We start from the raw sequence: 24,173 nt of genomic DNA on the forward strand, positions 1-24,173 counted from the left end.
CTGACAGCCAGGCTGTTGCTTCCTTTTCCCATACATTGAGTTGATTCACATGCGCCTTTGGCATGGCAGGCTGTGGGCTGACTGTGTAGTGGTTCTGCCCATGGTGGAGAGGCTACCCATCTGAACCCTTCCGTTCAAACGCAGGTAGTCAGCAAGCACATGTTCAGCCAAGATGCGCAAGTTCCTGCCTCTGAGCTCTCAATATGTCTACCGGCATTTTGAGCTTATGACTAACCACTTTGATGACAGCTCTGCTCACCGCAGGCATTGTTTTTATAACAAGTAAAACGTTCCATCTTAAAATTAGTACATGAATGAAGTGCTACCAAAGTAAAGCCTATGGCTCAGTTGGAGAACCTGTGGCGCTCCGGATGTTGTTGGACTCCAACTCCCATCAGCCTTGTCCAGTGTGGCCAATGGTCAACGATAACGAGAATTGTAGCCCAACAACATTCAGAGGACCACAGGTGCCCACCCCTGGCATATGCCTTCAATCTTTAGCATATGCACTTGGAAGCAAATCCCACAGAAATTATCAGAACTTGTTACCAAGTACACTTGCATAGGTCTGGGTTGCAAGGCAACTCCCTTGCAAATTTCTAATGTTATGCCACATGGTGAGGCTGTAAGTTAAATAAACATTTTTTTAAAAAAATGAGCAGAACACAGAATCAACAGTTTAATGATATTAAAACAAGATATGCAGGTTTTCTACTCCTGTTGTAAATACTACTACTACTAATAATAATAATATAGCAGATTTCAACCAAAGATTTTATGGTCTAGAATTTGGTGGCCAGGACTTTTATTCCTTTAATATTTGTTTAAAACAGGGTTTCTAAATTCATTGACCTCTTGAAAGTTGTTATCAATCCCAACCCAAATTCTTAGGAATGCAAAGGAAATAAAATCAAGGAATATCAATATATAATCAGCATTTATTAATCATCAATCACCATTACTAGGAATCATAAAATAAAAAAATAAGGAAACATGACAAGTGAAAATAGTAATACCATACTTTTAATCTTCTCTGAGATGAATGGGTCTGATGGGCTTTAACAAGTGTATGATTACTGAGCTGTAGGTTTGCGAATTTGTCTTAAGTCACCACATTCTTCAATGTCCAGGCTGTTTCTGTTGTTCAGAAAAGCAAGGGGGTGGGCCCTGTACATGTACATGCCCTGGGGCGACTTATCCATTAGGCACAGTAGGCACAGTAGGCACAGTGCCTAGGGCCCACGATACTTTTAGGGGCCCACGGAAATGTTTCAATTTCTTTTAAAATCAGAAAAAAATGAACTTTTAGGGTCGAAGAGTACTGTACCTTTTAAGTAATCAAAACGGAGAACACTTTGATATATGCACTATTATTTTGTACTATAGTGAGAAGCTTAGTGACTGTAAACTGTATGGCCAATATGGCCTTGGCCATAGGCACCAACTGAATGATGGCGGATAGGAGGCCCACTTAGCTTCAGCGCAGTTTACTTCTCGCAATAACCAAGATACATACTTCGACTGCATTGGTATAAAGAAGCTGGATTATATTCATCTTTATACCAACGCAGTCATAAAATATATTTTTAAATATTTTTTTATGGAGGAAGGGGCCCACGAAGGCAAAAGTGCCTAGGGCCCAAGAAAGTCATAATGCGGCCCTGTACATGCCCTTTATTTCTGAGGCTCACGGTTCTTAATAATGTTTTCAGACTACACCTCTTTTCCACCCCAGCCCTTTCTCAACACTTAGGTCTTTATTCACCTACTGCACAGTCCCATCAACCGCACGGGGTCAATATTGACCACTTTGCAAATACCCTGAAGGAATGTTGACTTTCTCCTGTCCTGAATAACAATCTGCAATCTGCCCAGATTCTCTCCTTTGCATCAAGCTGCATTAAAAACATAAGTGTCTTGCTGGATTGGACTGAGCATCCTGCTTTCAATAGTGGCTAACTGGATGCCTCCAGGAAGCCCACAAGTAGCACAGGAAGGCAACTACTGTCGTTTGTCCTTTCTCCCCATAGCAACTGGTACTCAAGGCTAGATCACCTAGGGACAGGTTGGGGATTCTGTTGGTGTACCGTCCACCTTGCTGCCCAACAGACTCCCTAACTGAGCTGACGGAGGTGGTCTCGGAGATACTGTTGAGATCCCCCAGACTGTTAGTAATGGGGGATCTCAACATTCATGCCGAGGCTACCTTATCTGGGGCAGCTCAGGACTTCATGGCCGCCATGACAACCATGGGGCTATCCCAGTATACCATTGGCCCCACCCATGTAGCAGGGCATACTCTAGACTTGGTTTTCGCAACTGGACAGGGAGACGGTGATCTGAATGTGGGGAGCTTTACATCAGTTCCTTTGTCATGGACAGATCACCGCTTGTTGAAGTTTAGACTCACAGCGACTTCTCCCCTCTGCAAGGGTGGAGGACCCATTAAGATGGTCCGCCCCCAGAGACTAATGAATCCGGATGGTTTTCAAAGGGCTCTGGGGAGTTTTCCAGCTGATAGGGCTGGCGCTCCTGTCAAAACCCTGGTTGAACTGTGGAATACAGAAACGACCCGGGCAGTTGACATGATCGCTCCTATGCGCCCTCTCCTATGTCGAGCTCATACAGCTCCATGATATACTCTGGAGCTGAGAGCAATGAAGCAACATAGGAGACGGCTTGAGTGCAAATGGAGACGAACTCCTGACGGATGCAATTATACACTGGTAAGTGCCTATACCAAGTCATATTTAGGGGCAGTGAGAGCAGCAAAAAAGCAGTATTTTGCTGATACTATTAAATCATCCCTCTGCCGTCCAGCGGAGCTTTTTAAAATTGTCCGTGGATTATTACATTCTGGCCCTAGGGACTTGGTAGAACCATCAGAGGCCCGCTGCAATGCTCTTGCTCGACACTTCCAAGATAAAATCTTTTGCATCCGTCGGGACTTGGACTCCAATGTTATTACAGTTGAATCAAACGAGGTATCCGGAACACAGTCTTGTCCTGATTTTTTGGATGAATTTCAGTGCAGCTTGAGGATGTTGACAAGGTGCTTGGACAGGTGCGTCCAACCACTTCTGTACTGGATCCTTGCTCTTCTTGGCTATTTAAAGCTAGCAGGGATGGAACAGCCAGCTGGGCCAGGGTAGTGATTAATGCCTCATTATGAGAGGGAGTGGTCCCTGACTGCCTAAAAGAGGCGGTAGTGAGACCACTTCTGAAGAAATCTTCCCTGGACCGAGGAAACTATAACAATTATAGGCCGGTAACAAACATCCCATTTTTGGGCAAGGTCCTGGAACGAGTGGTTGCGGACCAGCTCCAGACACTCTTGGATGAGACTAATTATCTGGATCCATTTCAATCGGGTTTCAGGCCTGGTTTTGGCATGGAGACAGCCTTGGTCGCCCTGTATGATGACCTCTGCCGGGAGAAAGACAGGGGGAGTGTAACTCTGTTGATTCTCCTTGATTTATCAGCGGCCTTTGATACCATCGACCATGGTATCCTTCTGGGGAGACTCGCTGATTTGGGAGTTGGAGGTACTGCTTGGCAGTGGTTCTGCTCCTACTTGGCGGGTCGTCTCCAGAAGGTAGTGCATGGGGAGCATTGCTTGACACCCTGGGTCCTCCAGTATGGAGTTCCGCAGGGGTCAGTTCTATCCCCCATGCTTTTTAACATCTACATGAAGCCACTGGGTACGGTCATCAGGAGTTTTGGAGTGCGCTGTCACCAGTATGCTGATGACACGCAGCTCTACTTCTCCTTTTCATCTTTTTCAGGTGACGCTGTTGATGTGCTGAACCGGTTCCTGGTCGCGAGAATGGACTGGATGAGAGCTAATAAACTGAGGCTCAATCCAGACAAGACTGAAATGCTGTTAGTGGTTGGTTCTTCTGACCAAATGATGGATGTTCGACCTGTTCTGGACGGGGTTGCACTCCCCCTAAAAGAACAGGTTCGTAGCTTGGGCGTTCTCTTCGAACCATCCTTGTCACTTGAGGCTCAGGTAGCCTCGGTGGCACAGACTGCTTTTTACCAACTTCGGTTAGTGGCCCAGCTACGCCCTTATCTAGACAGAGACAACCTTGCTTCAGTCGTTCATGCTCTGGTAACCTCTAAATTAGATTACTGTAATGCGCTCTACGTCGGGCTGCCTTTGAAGACGGTTCGGAAACTGCAGCTCGTGCAAAATGCAGTGGCCAGATTGTTAACTGGGACCAGGAGGTCCGAACATATAACACCGATTCTGGCCCACTTGCACTGGCTGCCTATATGTTTCCGGGCCCAATTCAAGGTGTTGGTTTTAACCTATAAAGCCTTACACGGCATGGGACCACAATACCTGTTGGAACGCCTCTCCCGATATGAACCTACCTGTACACTTCGGTCAACATCGAAGGCCCTCCTTCGGGCGCCTACTCAGAGAGAAGCTCGGAGGGTAGTGACAAGAAAAAGGGCCTTCTCAGTGATGGCCCCCGAGTTATGGAACGATCTCCCCCTTGAAATACGCCTGGCGCCAATGTTAATATCTTTTCAGCGCCAGGTTAAAACGTACCTCTTCTCCCAGGCATTTTAAGCACATTTTAATTATGTTAATCTTTTTAATCAGTTAATCTTTTTGCATCATAACATCTTGTATTTACACATCATATTTATAGTATTTTAGTATATTAACAGTTCACTGTTGTATTTTTTTGAGTGTTTTTAATTTTATATGTGGTTTTAAATTGTATATTGGTTGTTTTATTCTGTTGTGAACCGCCCAGAGAGCTTCGGCTATGGGGCGGTATAGAAATTCAATAAATAAATAAATATCACCTCTGGCCATGGAGGCTCTATATGGCATTGCCATTGCCAGTAGTGGTTGGTAGATCATGAATTTGGCAAATTTTCTTTTACCAATAAAAGTATGGTAGCGCAGTTGTGTGTTTCTAAACAACTAACCCTTAAAGGTCACAAAGGAGTGGGAAAGCTTTTGAGTTTATCCAAAGTATGATGAGCTGGAAAACTTCTGATGGATTTGAAAGCTTGTTTGTGACCTTTTAGCTAGTTCAAATACAAATTCATTCTACTGTAGCATATTTGTTTCTTTATTTAGAAAGATCACGTCATGCATTTCAATCAAAGATTGGTTCACAAGTTGTTTTAAAGCAACAATGCTATAAAAACAATCTTTGGGATTTCCTGCTCCTAACGGATCCACACAGCTACATGTAATCACACACACACACACCTGGTAAAGCAAGCCAGTGTCTATCACCAAATCTTGCATCACTGAGTTCCCAGGTGGATTATGTGGGAACATACAAGATGCCTTATACTGAACCAGACCCTTGATCCATCAGTATTGTCGAAACTGCCTCTCGCACCAGTTTTGGAGAAAAGAGATAAAAGCAAAACTCTGCTGGGTTCTTTCTTTACCCAAACACCCTTTAAATAACAACAACAACGATGGTGATTTATTGAATTATTGATTGTAACCCCCTTGGGGCTCGGATCTATAAAGGAGCCATGCACGTACACGACTAATATTTACATAGTGCCATCTATCCGCGTGGCTCCTTACAAAGTACAAAAAGGCAGGGTTCTGCCCCGAGCATTTCACACTCTTCAAAAGTCCAACAGACTGAGCAACTCCCATGCGAAAGCGCCTCGCCTACCGCCGACTCCCACCCAATTCTTTCGGGGAAAAGACGAGCAACCCCCGCCTCCTGTGAGGAAATAGCGCCTCTGTCGCCGCCTTTCCTTTCCCTCACAAGAAGGCCCCGCCCCTTCACTCGGCGGCGCTCTCCCAGAAAGCGAGCGATTGACGGCGCGTGCGCAGCTCCGGGAGGTTTTCTCTCTCGCTTTCCCTCTCTTCTCTGTCTCCTCCCTTTTCTTTTTGATGGGAGGGCAAAGGTTTGGCTGCCTTACGCCACCGTAGCCTCAGCCCCTCCCACTTTTGCCCTCGGAACGTCTCGACAGCGGGGAGTAGCGGCGCGTGGCTGTAAGAGAGGAACGGGCTGCCGGAAGCCAAGAAGCGAGCAGCTGCAGTAGCCGCGCGGGCGCGCGCCAGCCCACCGCCTCAGCCCTGCCGTCTTCTCTCTCCCTCTCCCGGCGCCACACACACGCACACCCGTTTACTTCACAGTCGCCCCTCTTTCTTTCTCCTCAGCCATGTTGGCAGCCGCTCAGCTCCTCCGCCGCTGCGCCGCGCCCGCCCTCCGCGGCTTGGTCCCGAGGGCGTCCCCCGCAGGTGAGGCGCCGGGTGAAGGGGTGACCCTTCTTCTCCTCCTTCCCCTACCTGGCTTATTCCGCCTAGGCTGGTGGCGCCGGTGTCGGCGGCTCTTTTCCCTCCAAGGCCGCGCCGTGTCCTTGCCGTGACCCCGGTTGCCTGGGAAGTCACTCGACGACCTGCGGCCTGGTGCCAGATCACCGACCCTGCTCTGGGTCTCTTCTCTTGTTTCACTGCTCCGTTGCCCATCTTTATGCCACATCTTTCGGTTCCGGCCCAGCATGGTTTGAGAAACGGGACTTTTTCCTCTTAGCCCCCCTCCCACACACACACGTTTCCTTCTAAGGAGGATCGGGGCAACAACACCCGGTCACTTCCCTTTTTCGTCCTCACAACAACCCTGTAAGGTAGGGTTGGCCATGAGAGACCGGTGTGACCTTGAGACAGGCATTGTTACCATCTTCGGCTGGCACAAAGAAAGGCGGATGGGGCGGTGGCAAACATTGGTGTTCTGGGTCTTGTTCGCTTATCAGGTGGTGGGTGAGCCTCTCCACGCATGCACATGGTGTCTTGTGTTCGCTGTAGTAGCTAGGTGACATTGAATGTGTGACTGCTCGATTTCGAGGAGAGAAGGAGGTCAACTGGGTGGAGGTGTATTGGGGAAGAAGAAGCAGTTTTGCTTGATTATTGCAGTGTGATAAAATGATTTGGACCGTTCTTAGGAATTTTGCATTTTTCACTATCTTTGGCCTTGGTTTCTCTTTTTTATTCTGTTATTTGGATTATCTCTCCAAATCCATCCCCCCCAGCCACATTTGATCTGCAGTGCATTTTTGTCCTTCCTTTACTGATTTCACTTTTTGTGTAGTTCTTTGCTGTAATTTCCTACACAGAATAAATAGGTTGAGTTTACAGGCCTCAAGTAACTGCCAGTCCAGGCTTGAAAACAGGCTGTTGCAGTCAGGCCATGCATGGTCTTAGTATCCTGAAGGAAATGTACAGTTTATTGGGTGACTTTCGGCCAGACACTCAGCTTTGCTTATTGTGAGAATACAAAGGAGTGGCTGATCATGTATGAATGCTGTGCTGACTTCCTTGAAGGGAGGGTGTGGCAATTATGTCATAACATCTCCCATGCAGTAACACTGTCTCCCATTCTAATTACAGAAGAGCAGTTAGGGTCATATTCCATTTCTCAGTACTTTGTAGGAGGGATTCAAGCCAATACAGGATCTTCAGGTTCGCACAAATAAAGTGGATTAAAGCACTGTGTCTCCTTAGCACAACACATACACTTTAAAAAATCTAAGCTTTTTGCAGTTTGGAAAGTGATGGGTAAATGCATTGAAAAGTATGGGATGAACAAATTATTAATGGGAAGACAGAACCACCCTGCAAACAATTCAGAACAAATGTTCAATAAAGACTGGATGTTGTCTAATCACTGCATAAGCTTTGTGGAAGCAAATCCGATGAATACTGGGGGAAAAAAGTGGAGGAGCCCTTAGAGAGCAACATCTTAAAACAATTCTAGATTTCTGAATTTATGTATGTGTAGATTTGACTTGTAAACCATGATCTTTTCAAGGTCATTGGAATCTCAATTTACATCTGACTTAGCTCTCTACAATCGCTCCTAGTGATGCTGTTCGCATCTTAAACCATTTGCTTATTTTTTTGCCTTGCATGCTGACAGATCCTTTCCCCAGATGTTTGCCAGATCAACTTTTTCTGTATAATCTTGTGTATTGTATTTGCAGGAGTCACATACTAGATATTGACATTTCAAAACTTAATAACTGAAGTGGCTCACAAATCTCAATCTGTGGTGTTCTGTTGCTTAAAGTGTGGGTGATATTTAAGAAACCCAGGTTTAAACAGTCTTGTCAATTATGTATAAAGCAGGGAAATTGGGGCCTGGTTCTTAGAGCAGAAGGAGAGCATGAAGTTAGGGGTGTTAAACTGCAGACAAGGAGGAACGTTTACCTCCTTGCAGCCTCTGTCCAAACATCCCATTCCCTACCACCTGGGTCTGATATTGGAAAGGGGGCTTCTTGGGAGAAAAGCACTTGGGGGTTGCAGAGAAACAAAGTAGGTGTAGGTTAAGCTCCTCTCGCCAAACCATATGCAGTGAAATCAGTCACCATATCCATATGCTGCTGAGACAGACCTGGTTTTAAAGAAAAAGATCTCTTATTGAACCATTGCGTATGCCTTAGCTTGTTAAGGGCATTTAACATCAAGGTATCCAGAGTTGCTTATTTTTTTGAAGCTGGCTAAGATACTTACAACTAAGATTTTCCCTTTACATTCTCTCTTCTGTCTGCCGTTGGCCAAACCATTTTAAAATGCTTAATGTTATCCAGACCTTTTCTTTTTTCCAAAGTTTTAATGTGCGCATGCTGATCTCAAAGTCCTGAGCCTATTGCAAAGCCTTTATTGGCCTTAGTTCAGTGGGATTCATGCAAGCAGTTGCTGAGCTGGCTACAAGTTAGCCTTGAAACTGGTCCATAAAGGTGTGTTTAAAGGCAAGTGTCTCTATATTGTGTTTGATGAGACAGTGAATGTGAGAAGTTCCTTGGAACCAATGTTGTGCCCTGTTTTCTCATCAGCCTGCTCTCTGCTAGTGGTGCTGAAATCTTAAGACAAATAGGTCAACTTAGTGATGAGTGTAGTGGAACTTCAAGGAATTAGCTTTGCAATTATGGCAGATCCCAAAGAGATAGCTGGGTTAGTCTGCCACAGTAGTCACAAGTTTTGTAGCTCCTGAAAAAACAAATGCATTAACAACCCATCTTGGGTCACAATCTTTTAGTCTTTTAAGGTGCTGCAAGACCCTTGAGTATGGAATGAGTATCTAAATCAACTCCCAGCATGGAAATGGGTACAATAAAACATGACTAATGTTGCTATAGGGCATTGGAGAATGCTGTTGCTGATGTGATCCTGACATCAGTGTCTAGCTGTTGGCCTAGATACTTAAATGCTGAATTGTGTCTTGTACATATCCCCCAAGTTCAGATGAAGGCACTAAAAACTAATAATGCATCTATGTTAAAAACGTCAGTAGTTTTTACATTCATTTAACAGACATGATTTACCTCAAAATCTGACAAAATAGTAATTACCAAGGGTACTGAAAATTATCTTCGTCCATCAGCATTGCAACATTGCTTGTTATACTGTGGGGGTAGTTAACTGTGGAACATCTGTTCTGAGGCTGAGGCTTATTAACTTAAGAACCCAAACATCGAGAATGAAATGGATAATTTGCAGCATAAATGCCAGCATTACATTTTTAGGCTTTGGGTAGTCTTTAACACCTGGTATTTTAAAATTCTAAACTTACCTAGTTTCCTCTGTGAATTGTGCAGCACTAAGGCAGCTTCCTGAATGAAAGATGTTCTTATGCTCATTTTAGTTTATTGTCCTGCTGAATTGGACTAAACGAAGTGAAATTTTGAATTAAATATTCTTTCTGCAGCAGCAAATGTAGTAATTTGAAAGACTCCTCTAAGTGTGGTTTAATATATTTTTAAAAACCCAGACAGATTTATACTAAATACCTATGAAATGACAGTGAAGTTATATGCTGTATTGAGCAGAGTGTGAACTGGTACTCGAGTCACAGATGTCTAACCTATCCCCACTTACAACCCTTAGATTATATCTGTTCCAAATTTCTGCCAGGCAAAATGGTCAGTGCCTTATCTTTGAAACTTTTTGCCTTCAGATATTCATATGATCCAGTCCCTCCCACTCCTTAAGAAGCGCCTCAAGACATAACTGTTTTCTCAAGGTTGTTCCATTTAAGTGAAATTTTAATCTTTCCATTATCTTCCCTTCTTTCCTTTCTCCCATGTGTCTGTTTTTGTTTAGGTTGTCAAATTGAGGGAAGGTTTTTGTTGTTCTCTGAACTATTCTGTTCAGGATCCTGACTGATTGTAGATGCTTACAAAGTAGTAGTAGTAGTAGTAGTAGTAGTAGTAGTAGTAGTAGTAGTAATCCTGGCTTCCACCCTTAAGCATTCAGGGACTTACTGTTTTTCCCTGGAAGTACCAAACTAGCTTTTCCCCACCATTTAAACAAGCACACAAGTTACCAGCAAAAAATAAAAGGTTTGGAGGGATATTTGTAGTGTATGAATTAAAAAATCCAGATAATTTACAAATTGGTAATTAGACTATGGGAAAGCTTACTCTTCTTAAGGGAGGGTAATTAGAAATGTTTTAGGTGATTTAACTTTCCGTGAAAGTTGAAAATACATTGCTCCAACAATGCAAATCAATACTCTGGAGTAATTTTTCCACTGTTTGCCTGCTGTCACATGTAAGCATATGCCCACACTCTCTTCTGCCAGGAAATGGGGAAACTCTTACACAGTAGCCATTGTGCACAACTGTGTTTCCCCAGCTGGGTGAACCTTGCACAGTGGTGTGGCTGCTGCCTGCTTTAGTGCATAGTTTTACTCTAGTAGGAGAGGGAGAAGTGACATAATGCTTCAATGTGTTTTCCTTGAGTGGGACACCTCGTGCTGTGCTGTGGCAACTGTAGGATGGCAGTGACATGGGTAGGCAGGCAGGTGCATTTGCAGCTTGGCTATGCAGGGACAATTGCTCCCAGCCTCTGGTAAGCAGAAAACTGCATTACTGGGATATCTGGTGTACACAGACTTGGTGTGGTGTACCTGCTATAATGCAGCTTTACCCTTGAACTCTTTATCCGCTTTCTTTTCTCCCCACTTCTGTTTTTGTGTTACAGCGGTATTGCCTGTACGCTGTTATTCACATGGGTCACAAGAGTCAGACGAAGAGTTTGATGCTCGCTGGGTGACATACTTCAATAAGCCAGATATTGATGCCTGGGAGCTAAGGAAAGGTAAGATTGAGAGGGAATATTGAACAGCCTAAGAATCCTCTTTTGCTGTGTGGTGGTGCTGCTGAATGTATTTTTGCAAGCCAGTTGTATTAAGCAGTATTATCTATCCCTTTTCAGTCCTTGCCTAGCATTCCATCAGCTGTAATGGAACTACTCCAGAGTGAGAACTTCTAAGACTAAAGCTCTGATGTTTTAGTTACTGCATGAGTACTACAAGATTGTAATTTATTATAAATAAATAATAAATATAATAACCTGTTGAAATTAAAACTGATTCAATGATTCTGTCAGTCCCTTGATATTTATTTATTTATTTATTTATTTATTTATTTATTTATTTATTTATTTATTTATTAATTTATTAATTAATTAATTAAATGTATATACCGCCCGACTAGCAATAGCTCTCTGGGCGGTGAACATAAAATAGCATAAAAATACAATGAATAACAAAATAATACTAAAATACAATCATCAATCCAATACAATAAACATTTTAAAAAGTAAATCAGTGTAACTTAAAATGCTTCAGAGAATAGGAAGGTTTTGACCTGGCGCCGGAAGGAGAGCAGAGTCGGCGCCAGGCGTACTTCCTCGGGGAGACTGTTCCATAGTTCGGGGGCCACCACTGAGAAGGCCCTAGATCTTGTCATCACCCTCCGGGCCTCCCTGTGAGTTGGAACCCGGAGGAGGGCCTTCGTAGCAGAATGTAGTGCACGGGCCGGTTCATATCGGAAGAGGCGTTCCGCAAGGTATCGTGGTCCCGCACCGTATAAGGCTTTATAGGTTAATACCAACACTTTGAATCTAGCCCGGAAACATATTGGCGACCAGTGCAAGCTGGCCAGAACAGGTGTTATATATTCGGACCGCTTGGTCCTTGTCAGCAATCTGGCCGCCGCATTTTGCACTAGTTGTAGCTTCCGAACTGTCTTCAAAGGTAGCCCTACGTAAAGCGCATTACAGTAATCCAAACGTGAGGTTACCAGAGCATGTACCACTGATGTAAGGTCCTCTTTACTCAAATAGGGACGATATTTGAGCGATGCCTTGCCTTTTTCAAGGCATATCTTTGTGTTGGAGAAATAGGTAGGACTGGCTGTATAAGAACTTCTGCAGTACTTCAGCAGATAGTGATATTAAGACTCTATGAATGAGCACTAAACTTATAAAATCTCTTTTACTGCTGGACTACTGTTTAAGATAACTAAGACAAATAGTGGTAACGAGAGAGGAAATTCTAGGCTTAACAGACAATATAAAAACTGACAAATCACCGGGCCCGGATGGCATCCACCCGAGAGTTCTCAAAGAACTCAAATGTGAAATTGCTGATCTGCTAACTAAAATATGTAACTTGTCCCTCAGGTCCTCCTCCGTGCCTGAGGACTGGAAAGTGGCAAATGTAACGCCAATCTTCAAAAAAGGATCCAGGGGGGATCCCGGAAATTACAGGCCAGTTAGCTTAACTTCTGTCCCTGGAAAACTGGTAGAAAGTATTATTAAAGCTAGATTAACTAAGCACATAGAAGAACAAGCCTTGCTGAAGCAGAGCCAGCATGGCTTCTGCAAGGGAAAGTCCTGTCTCAGTAACCTGTTAGAATTCTTTGAGAGTGTCAACAAGCATATAGATCGAGGTGATCCAGTGGACATAGTGTACTTAGACTTTCAAAAAGCTTTTGACAAGGTACCTCACCAAAGACTTCTGAGGAAGCTTAGCAGTCATGGAATAAGAGGAGAGGTCCTCTTAGGGATAAGGAATTGGTTAAATAACAGAAAGCAGAAAGTAGGAATAAATGGACAGTTCTCCCAATGGAGGGTTGTAGAAAGTGGAGTTCCTCAAGGATCGGTATTGGGACCTGTACTTTTCAACTTGTTCATTAATGACCTAGAATTAGGAGTGAGCAGTGAAGTGGCCAAGTTTGTTGACGACACTAAATTGTTCAGGGTTGTTAAAACAAAAAGGGATTGCGAAGAGCTCCAAAAAGACATCCAAACTGAGTGAATGGGCGGAAAAATGGCAAATGCAATTCAATATAAACAAGTGTAAAATTATGCATATTGGAGCAAAAAATCTTAATTTCACATATACGCTCATGGAGTCTGAACTGGCGGTGACTGACCAGGAGAGAGACCTCGGGGTTGTAGTGGACAGCACAATGAAAATGTGGACCCAGTGTGCGGCAGCTGTGAAAAAGGCAAATTCCATGCTAGCGATAATTAGAGCTGGAAACACTCTTGATCTTGTTTTTTACACAGGATCAGATGAAGAGATCTTAGCAGTCTCTGACTTATCTATTCGTCCATTACCATGGACGGATCATTAATTAAATTTAAAATTCCACCACTATTTACCCCTTCTACAGGAAAGAATCCCATTAAAATGATTCGTCCAAAAAGATTATTAAATCCAACAACTTTTTTATCTACTGCTGAAAAACTCCTAGTTCCTCGACCTAATGAGTCTATTGTTGATCTAGTAGATTTCTGGAACAATACAATGTCCAGAACTATAGATATTATTGCTCCGTTACGCCCTCTCACACACTCTTGATCTAAAGTTGCCCCATGGTTCTCTAAGGAGTTGGCTGATATGAAATGGACCTATAGGGACTTAGAACGCCGTTGGCTGAAGACATGGAGCCCCTGCGACCATCTTCAGGCAAAAAATTTTTCTGAAACACTATATGTCATCTAGAATTACGGCTCAAAGAACCTTTTTCTCGGCCAAAATTGCATCTGCTGATGGCCGACCAAAAGAACTCTTCCGGGTGGTTAAGAATTTACTTAACCAAGACCAGCATAAGCCGAATCCTGATCATTCTGCTTCTCATTGCCAAGAACTAGCCACGTACTTTAGTACTAAAATTGCTCAGATCCGTTTCGACCTTGACACTAAGAATATTATAATTTCCAACCCCCTCCCTGCCACTCATGTCTGCGTTGCCACCTTAGACTCTTTTCAGATCGTACATCCAGCAGATATAAATAACCTTTTGGAAGGGATGAGACCTACCACTTGTCTACTTGACCCTTGCCCTTCCTGGATTATAAAACAGTCCAGAAAGGGACTCGCAATTTGGATCAGTGAGTTGATTAATGCCTCCCTCCAGCAAGGTCACCTTCCAGGAAGCTTAAAAGAAGCAATTGTTATTCCATTATTAAAAAAGCCTTCCTTGAACCCTTCCTGTTTAGACAGTTTTCGTCCTGTTTCTAACTTACCTTTTTTAAGTAAAATCATTGAGAGAGTTGTAGCCGCGCAACTCCAGAGTTTTCTGGAGCTGACGGATTACTTTGACTCATCTCAATCTGGTTTTAGGCCAGGTCATGGAACTGAGACTGTATTGGTGGCCTTAGTAGACGATCTTCGGAGAGAGTTAGACAAGGGGAATGTGTCCTTACTAGTTCTCCTCGATCTTTCTGCAGCGTTCGACACGATCGACCATAAAATCCTCCTAGACTGCCTCTTCGAGATAGGCTTGCGAGGCACTGTTTTTCAGTGGCTCCGCTCGTTCTTGGAGGGCAGATCACAGAGAGTATTGCTTGGGAATTTTAGTTCTGATCCCTGGCCGTTATCATGTGGAGTTCCACAAGGCTCGGTGCTTTCACCGATGCTATTCAACATTTACATGAAACCGCTAGGAGAGATCATCCGGAGGTTTGGAATTCGATTTCACCAATATGCTGATGATACCCAGCTTTATTTTTCCTTTCCTCCGGATACGAAAGATGCCATCCTCCCATTAAACAATTGTCTAACAGCAGTAAAGACCTGGATGACGCAGAATAAACTTAAACTAAACCCAGATAAAACAGAGGTGCTGGTGGTTGGACATCGAACTAAGTTGGAAACAGGGAATGTTCCGATATTAGACGGAGTTGTACTCCCTTTAAAGACTCAAGTCCGTAGTCTCGGTGTTCTCCTAGACTCGGCCTTAACTCTAGAGGCTCATGTTCTTGCAATCTCTAGAAGCGCTTTCGCCCGCCTGAAGCTAGTTCGCCAATTGCGTCCTTTTTTGGAGCTTTCTGACTTGACCATGGTTACCCATGCCTTGGTCACGTCTAAACTAGATTATTGTAACTCACTTTATTTAGGTCTTCCCCTTAGAATACTCCGCTAATTGAAATTGGTTCAGAGAGCAGCTGTTAGGATGCTAACTGGGGCGGACGTCCGAGCTCACACTACTCCGCTTTTAAAACAACTACACTGGCTTCCAATCTCCTATCGAGTTCAGTTTAAAATCCTGGTTTTAACGTTTAAAGCTTTATCGGGCTCAGGTCCTAGTTATCTATCAAATCGTTTGTCATTTTATGAACCGGCCCGTCCTTTAAGATCTTCTTTAGACCCTGGTCTTAATATTCCCTCCTTTTCCCAAATTCACCAGACAGGCATTAGGAATAAACTGTTCTCAGTGGGGGCACCAACTCTTTGGAATGCTCTTCCCCAGGAAATTTGTTCTTCCCCTTCTCTGTTTAGTTTCCGTCGCCAAGTTAAGACCTTTTTATTTCGGTTAGCTTTTGAATTGTAATGTGTGATATACTGTATATTTCTTATAATGTTTTATAACTTGTTTGGTATGTTATACTGTACTATGTTGTTTTATTATGCTATTGTTTGCCGCTTAGAATTCCTTGGAACTGAAGCGGGATATAAACTTTTTAAATAATAAATAAATAATAAATAATTAGGAAAGGTATTGAAAATAAAACAGCCAATATCATAATGCCATTGTATAAATCTATGGTGCGGCTGCATTTGGAAAACTGTGTACAGTTCTGGTCGCCTCATCTCAAAAAGGATATTATAGAGTTGGAAAAGGTTCAGAAGAGGGCAATCAAAATGATCAAGGGGATGGAGCAACTCCCTTATGAGGAAAGGTTGCAGCATTTGGGGCTTTTTAGTTTAGAGAAAAGGCGGGTCAGAGGAGACATGATAGAAGTGTATAAAATTATGCATGGCATTGAGAAAGTGGATAGAGAAAAGTTCTTCTCCCTCTCTCATAATACAAGAACTCATGGACATTCAAAGAAGCTGAATGTTGGAAGATTCAGGACAGACAAAAGGAAGTACTTCTTTACTCAGCGCATAGTTAAACTATGGAATTTGCTCCCAGAAGACGCAGTAATGGCCACCAGCTTGGAGGGCTTTAAAAGAAGATTAGACAAATTCATAGAGGACAGGGCTATCAATGGCTACTAGCCGTGATGGCTGTGCTGTGCCACCCTAGTCAGAGGCAGCATGCTCCTGAAAACCAGTTGCCGGAAGCCTCAGGAGGGGAGAGTGTTCTTGCACTCGGGTCCTGCTTGCGGGCTTCCCCCAGGTACCTGGTTGGCCACTGTGAGAACAGGATGCTGGACTAGATGGGCCACTGGCCTGATCCAGCAGGCTCTTCTTATGCTCTTATAAGAGGAGGTTTAGAGATCTTATTAGGCACATTTTATTTGGTGAGCTTTTGTAAGAGGAGAGGCTGAACAGCAATGGATAGCTTAATAAGTAACCTTTTAGAAAATCCTAATACGTGTAAGTGCTTAAGTGAGCAGGAAACATATTTACAAACATTCAGAATTTTGAAAATTTTGACTTTGAACTTCAAAAATCAATTCAATAAATGCAAGTTTTGTTGTTGCACTTAGAATCTGTTGTTGGATAGGATGCAAATAAAAGTAAGGAAATTGAAATTTTGGAACTGAAATAGCAAAGCTGAGATTTGTTCCCAGAGTTTGCATCCTGAATGTAAGCAACATCTCAGGTTAGCTCTACAAATTGTGAATGCTGTGACAATATCAGATGGTGTGAAAAAATGGGTTCAGAAGACACTTGAAGAGCAGAATAAAATTTGGTATTAACTATCTGTTTGCTTGGATATATTGAGAAATATGAATGTTGGGGAAAGAAATAGAATCTGTGTGGCACACTTCTGAATATGTTCTCACTGTTGTTTGCTCTGACAGGAATGAATACACTTGTTAGTTATGACCTGGTTCCAGAACCAAAAATCATTGATGCTGCTTTGAGGGCATGCAGACGACTAAATGACTTTGCTAGTGCGGTCCGTATCTTAGAAGCTGTAAAGGTTAGTGAAATGGCACTGAGTTTGAACAGCCAACATCCTGCTTTTGCATTTGGCTCTGTTTGTAGTGTATGTATATTTGGGGTGGGGGTATGGTTTTGACTTTGCTAGTGATCCATAGAAAGAGCTAGTGCTTTGTGTAAAGAGACTTGTTGGATGAGCCTTGAGGGCCTTACAAATCTATCTAGCCAGCATTGTCTACTGTAACTAGCAGTGGCTTTCCAAAGCCTATGACATAGATCGTATCCCTGTTAACCTTGACCTTTTTGACAGGGGATACCTGAGGTTGACCGTAGAACTTTCTGTACATAAAATGTGCTCTACCTGAACTATGGCCCCGTCTGGTAAACTTTCAATCTTTTGTCTGTTTCCGTACCAAAGTTTATCAGGCTACTTATAATGCAAGCCTATATATGTATGCAGAAGTAAGCCCCGTTTATCTCACTGGAACTTGTTATCAGATGAATATGCAGCCTTATACAGATGCAAGTGGCCTTAAAAGTTGGATTTTGAAGCAGAAACTTGTGGCTTATTAACTCTTGATTAATTTTTTCTTCTTGTATGAATTTTTGGGTAACCATTGAAGGATTAACCCTTTTGGCCTTAGGTATAAATCTGTCTTGATTTTGTTAGATCTCTGCCCTTTTTTTAAAAAAAATGTGTTATTTCAATTAGGAGAAAGCAGGACCTCATAAGGAAATATACCCATATGTTATCCAGGAACTTAGACCGACTTTGAATGAATTGGGAATCTCAACTCCAGAGGAACTTGGTCTGGACAAAGTGTAAACATAATTGGTAAGAGAACAAATCTTCAGTCCTTTAGGAGGAGCCATCCAACTTTAAATGCCAAATGGGGAATGTTATTGTTAGAGGGAGTTGTGAAGAACTCTTTAAAAAAACTGCATGCTGTTTTAGTATGCAATTAGAGAAATGTTGGTGTACACCTGCAGAAAGGCTAGGCTACTTGATGTGATCCAAATAGCTGAAATCCTATCTTGTGTAGAACATGTAGGCTCATTGTCTACATTTGCCTGAGAAAAAATGACTTGCAGATTCCCTGCATTCACCTAGGTTTGCTTGCTTTTTTTTGTGGACCATGCTGGATTTACTTGAAATACAGTTCTTGCACTTAAATGATCTAAATACTGGAGAAAAATGTAGTGAACACCTCTCATATATCTTGGCTGGGATAACAGTTCACTGCTGGCAACCAGGAGTATTTTCCCTGCAGTCATATTTGTTGAACTCACAGTAGGGGTTCCCTAAGCTTAGTAACTGCTGTTCTCTTAACAGAGCAGCATCAGAAACTATGCAAACAAGTCAATCTCTTAAATAGGACGTTGCTATGGGAGCAGGATATTTTGTGGCAATGCATGCAGCACTCTGCTAGCTTTAAAATGTAGCCCTTTTAGCCTACAGGAAAAAAGCAGCAGAGCCCCTATTAAGGGTCATGGTACCAGAGAGGGGACAAGGAGGAGCACTGTAGACAAGCAGAGCCAGATTCCTCTAAATTCATTTGCAAGCCTGCACAAATCTGAATTTGCTTTGGTGATAAAATACTGCTTCTTCATAAATATTCATCTTGGGAAAGTGGCCTTCGCAGGGAGAAAGTTTTTTTAATATACAGTGCCATGAAAAAGTATTTGCCCCCTGTCTGATTTTCTGCATAGTTGCATGTTTTTGGCACTGAATGTTATCAGATCTTGAACCAAACCTAATATTAGGGAAAAGGGAACCTGAGTGAACAAATAACACCATTGTTCCAGAACTCTGGACGATTGTCCAGGTGCTTGTGGGCAAACAATGTTCTATGGACAGATGAGTCAGAGGTGGAACTTTTTGGGCAACATGGGCCCTGTTGCATTCCACATGAAGAACCTCATACCAACGGTCAAGCATCGTCAGTGGCAGTGTCATGGTTTGGGAATGCTTTGCAGCATCAGGACCTGGATGACTTGCCATCATTGAAGGAGCCGTGAATTCTGCTTTGTATCAGAGAATTCTACAGGAGAATGTCAGGCCATCCGTCAGCTGAAGCTGAAGCACGGCTGGGTCATGCAGCAAGACAATGATCCGAAACGCACAAGCAAGTATACATCAGAATGGTTGAGGAACAAGAAATTTAAAGTTGAGAGCTGTGAGAGACTGATCGAAAACTACAAGAAGTGTTTGGTTGCAGTCCTTGCCAGGTTTTGAGTCTAAGGGGGCAATTACTTTTTCATACGGGGGCATTGGGTGTTGCTTAACTTTCCTTAATAAATAAATGAAATAAGTATCAAAATTTTGTGTTATTTGTTCACAGGTTCCTTTTTCCCTAATATTTGGTTTGGCTCAAGATATAACATTCAGTGCCAAAAATATGCAACCATGCAGAATATGACAGGGAGCAAATACTTTTTCACAGCACTGTATGTAAGAAGGATTTGAGCTATTCTAATGCTACAATCGTTGTAGTGAACTGTGTCTCAACCTGTGTCCTTACTTGCCACCACTTAACCATAATCTGCAGCTAGGACACCATATACTGTGTGTTCTGGGTAAACACTAGAGTAATGCAGACTTTGAATGAAGAGCTACCACTCTACACATTTATAGTTATATGCCAACCTAAATTAGAAATGGATTTTGGTGGTTCCTAATCCTCTTCCCTGCAAAGTCATTCAGGAGTCTGAAACATGAAGATTTTGAAGCTGACTTCCTGCATATCCTGGAGATGGTTTATCAAGAATATTTATTTATTTATTTATTCGATTTCTATCCTGCCCTTTCTCCCAGCAGGAGCCCAGGGCGGCAAACAAAAGCACTAAAAACACTCTAAAACATCATAAAACAGACTTTAAAATATATTACAACAAAACATCCTTAAATACATATTTTTAAAAATCTTTAAAAGCATCTTTTTTTAAAAAAAAAGCTTTAAAAACATATTAAAAAGCAATTCCAACACAGACTGGGATAAGTTCTCTACTTACAAGGCTTGTTGAAAGAGGAAGGTTTTCAGTAGGTGCCAAAAAGATAAGAGATGGCACCTGTCTAATATTTAAGGGGAGGGAATTCCAAAGGGTAGGTGCCACTGCACTGAAGGTCCATTTCCTATGTTGTGCAGAACACACCCTGGTATCTTCAGGCAGCCCTCAACTGCAGAGTGCAGTGATCAACTGGGCATATAAGGGGTAAGACAGTCTTTCAGGTATCCTGATCTGAAGCTGTATAGGGCTTTGTGCACAAAAACCAGAACCTTGAACTTGGCCCAGTAGCTAATGGGCAGCCAGTGAAATTATTTCAGCAGCGGGGTGACTTGTTATCATTTTGCACCAGCTGCAGCTTCCAGAGCAATCTCAAGGGCAGCCCCACATAGAGTGCATTACAGTAATCCAGCCTGGAGTTTACCAGTGCATGGACAACAGTAGTCAGGCTATCCCAGTCCAGAAATGGCCACAGCTATCAGCGGCTGAAGCTGGTAAAAGGCACTCCTAGCAACTGAGGTCACCTGGGCCTCTAGCGACAAAGATGGATCCAGGAGCACCCCCAGACTATGGACCTGCTCTTTCAGAGGGAGTACGACCCCATCCAAAGCAGGCAACTGAACCACTGATCCACAGCACCTCTGTCTTGCTAGGATTCAGACTTAGTTTATTGGCCCTTATCCAGCCCACCACCGAGTCCAGGCAGCGGTCCAGGGCTTGCACAGCCTCTCCCGATTCAGATGTTAGAGAGAAATAGAGCTTTTATATCCTACCTTTCCATTAAAAAACATGCCCTAGAGAGTCCTCCAACCTTCTGGCGCAGATTTTCAGGGTGTACAGGGGCTGCAGGGGAGAGAAGGAGAAAATAGTATTGCAGAAGCAGAAGTCTGCTACGCTAGTAGAACAGCAGCATTAGATACAACCCAAAGCAGTAAGCAAGCCTAAGCAAAATCAGTCCGGTATACCAAATTCCTGTTTAACTAAAAAGTATACAAGGGCAAAAAAGTTAAGCAAACATAGCCATAGAACAAAGAATTGGAGGGCTGCTGAGATATATGGAATAAATATAGGAAAAATAAGTAAACTAAAATAAAGTGGACTGCAGGGTCTTTTAATTCCTTAGAATGTATATATGTTTTGAGATAATGGGGAAAATACAAAGATAACCACAAAAAAACGGGGAAGAAGTCACTACCAGTATATGAATGAATGGGCAAAGAAGACAAGAGGCAATGGAGCGTGTAACTGTGATACAATGCAAACAGATGTTACAAATGGTCAAGATGACAGTGAAATACACTACAGATACCAAAATACAGGGCAAATCACAACAGACAGTTAAGTATGCTGCAAATGCCAAAACCAGTGAAGTGTAACACTATGACAGCTCTGGATTGTAAAAAAAGTTTCAATGCTTCTTCAGTTACCACTACTTCGAAAATTACTGTTTTTTGAATCAGCAGCTGGCCTTGATTCTCCCACAAAAATAAACATTGTTAAAAATATAAGGTGAAATATGTGAAGATTGGAGGGAGAAATATCAATAATTTAAGATATGCAGATGATACCATACTACTAGCAGAAACCAGTAATGATTTGAAACAAATGCTGATGAAAGTTAAAAAGGAAAGCACAAAAGCAGGATTACAGCTGACAACAGAAGATTTACGTAACTTCAAAGTTGATAATGAGGACATTGAACTTGTCAAGGATTATCAATACCTGGGCACAGTCATTAACCAAAATGGAGACAATAGTTAAGAAATCAGAAGAAGGCTAGGACTGAGAAGGGCAGCTATGAGAGAACTAGAAAAAGGTTTTCAAATGCAGAGATGTATCACTGAACACCAAAGTCAGGATCATTCAGGCCATGGTATTCCTGATATCTGTATGGATATGAAAGTTGGACAGTGAAAAAAGTGGATAAGAGAAAAATAAACACATTTGAAATGTGTTGAAGGAGAGCTTTGCAGATATCATGGACTGCGAAAAAGACAAATAATTGGGTGTTAGAACAAATTAAACCAGAACTATCACTAGAAGCTAAAATGATAAAACTGAGGTTATCATCCTTTGGACACATACCGAGAAGACATGATTCACTAGAAAAGACAATAATGCTGGGAAAAACAGAAGGGAGTAGAAAAAGGGAAAGACCAAACGAGATGGATTGATTTCATAAAGGAAGCCACAGACCTGGAACTACAAGATCTGAACAAGTTGGTTTACAACAGATGCTGTTGGGGATCGCTGATTCATAGGGTCGCCACAAGTGGTAATCGACTTGAAGGCACATAACACACACACAAACACACCAACATATGAATGATAAGGATATAAAGATGTTAGAACTAAAAAAAAATTGGAAATAAGTAAATACCTCTACTGGAGAAAATGCCAAGTATTCCCAGGAAAAGCTAATCTTCAAGAAACTGGCAAGAATGCCTTCTTATGTGGTAATTATCCCTACAGTTGTATAAACCAAAAGCCAATTGGTTTAATATTAGGAAATCCAAATTGCTGAGAAGTCCATATTATGCCTCCTAAAGGATAAGCAAAAAAACTCTTACCAGGAGAAAAACTGAACGCTGCTCGAAACCCGGCTGGACCCACAGCTGTATTTGTATGAAAATACAAAGATGACACAAGACTTGAGGATACAAATGGTGGTCTTTTTAAACCGCTCTGTGCAGCAAACTGTTCATCTGCAGCTGCTTGGCATGCAAACCGGAGCATCTTCCAACCATATCATCCTTTTTCTGAAGTGTTGTAGTGGTGGGGAGAGATGGAGAAAGCCTGAAAAGAGTATAGAAATGCCTGAACTAATCCATGATATCTGTTCTTTTCCAGATGAGCTTCCCATGGGTTTATTGTTAATGCTACCTGATTCTACAACAATTGCCTGGATACAGACGTTATAATATTACTTATTTGAAATTACTACTTCCTTTTATTGAGTCCTGGAATATGTGTTGTGAAGCTGGACCTAATAAAGGGGAACTGGTTTGAACTGAAAGTTATTTGTAACCTGTGTGATTATATACTGGAGAAGAAATAGTGTTGTTTTCCTTGAGAAAAGTGAGTATACATGGGGTGTTGAACTTAATCCTCAGTTTCAAAACCTGAGATGGGATTCTGACACTTCAGGATGTTGACACCAATAAATGAGATTCAATTTTTTATCACCTGCATGTGGACCCATACTTAGGTTCTGAAGATCTTTATCATTAGATGCTTTTGTTCCAAACCACCATGTGAGTGCATGAAATTAGGCATGGAGTTTGACTTCCTGTCCCTTGCACAAATTGCTATGCTGCTAGAGAAATACAGAAAAACCACAGCATTAAACTTGCTTGTTAATATCAGCTTTTATTTCATTTGTATAATACCTGGCCCTTCCTCCAATCAGATGCACAGAGGTGGCTGATGGCAAGAACCAGATAAAACAACATATGAAGACATACAATAAGAAAACTGTAAATAAAACCACACTTTCTGATAATCAGTGATAGTAATTTATAGTACCACTCCTGTAATGCCACTTTTTAAAGAAGCAAGTTTGTAGCTCTTATTGTGGTAGATGCTTGAAAGTGTGTGATAAATACATGGTGAAACCTCGTAAGTTGTAGATGCTAAATAGATCCAGACTAAGTTAACTGAACTTAGATCAAATTGAACTCTGTGGGGCGTTTGTATCCCCATTGAAATCAATGGGACGCAAGGGTAACTACCTTAGGCTGCAATCCTGTACACTCTTACCTAGGAGTAAGTCCCATTGAATTCAATGGAACTTACTTCTGAGTAGACATGTATTGCATTGCACTATTAGTCTGGAACCAACCCTAAAATTTCCGTTGGTCAGATAGCAAGGCTTCCTCTTCACTAGTAAATTGCAGAATTATGTAAAATAAGAATCCTGCAAATACATTTCATGTGCACAAGTTATAGAGGTAACGCTTCCTTGGCATACTTTTCTTTTTTGCCCAGCATGAACACACAAGCACATTACATCATTATTCTTAAGGCCAGGGGTGT

At 42.3% G+C, this 24,173-nt stretch overlaps 1 protein-coding gene across 1 annotated transcript; it reads left to right on the forward strand.

The window, feature by feature from the left end:
• Nucleotides 1–5,827: 5,827 nt before the first annotated feature.
• On the forward strand, nt 5,828–23,154 carry LOC133369737 (cytochrome c oxidase subunit 5A, mitochondrial). Its single transcript, XM_061595226.1, has 5 exons — nt 5,828–6,241; nt 10,982–11,098; nt 17,051–17,172; nt 17,845–17,967; nt 22,989–23,154. The coding sequence occupies exons 1-4, from the start codon at nt 6,163–6,165 to the stop codon at nt 17,956–17,958; spliced, it is 432 nt and encodes a 143-aa protein (XP_061451210.1). The 5' UTR covers nt 5,828–6,162; the 3' UTR covers nt 17,959–17,967; nt 22,989–23,154.
• The last annotated feature ends 1,019 nt before the right edge of the window (nt 23,155–24,173 follow it).

The sequence above is a fragment of the Rhineura floridana genome, chromosome 14, assembly GCF_030035675.1.
Source record: "Rhineura floridana isolate rRhiFlo1 chromosome 14, rRhiFlo1.hap2, whole genome shotgun sequence".
NCBI lineage: Eukaryota > Metazoa > Chordata > Lepidosauria > Squamata > Rhineuridae > Rhineura > Rhineura floridana.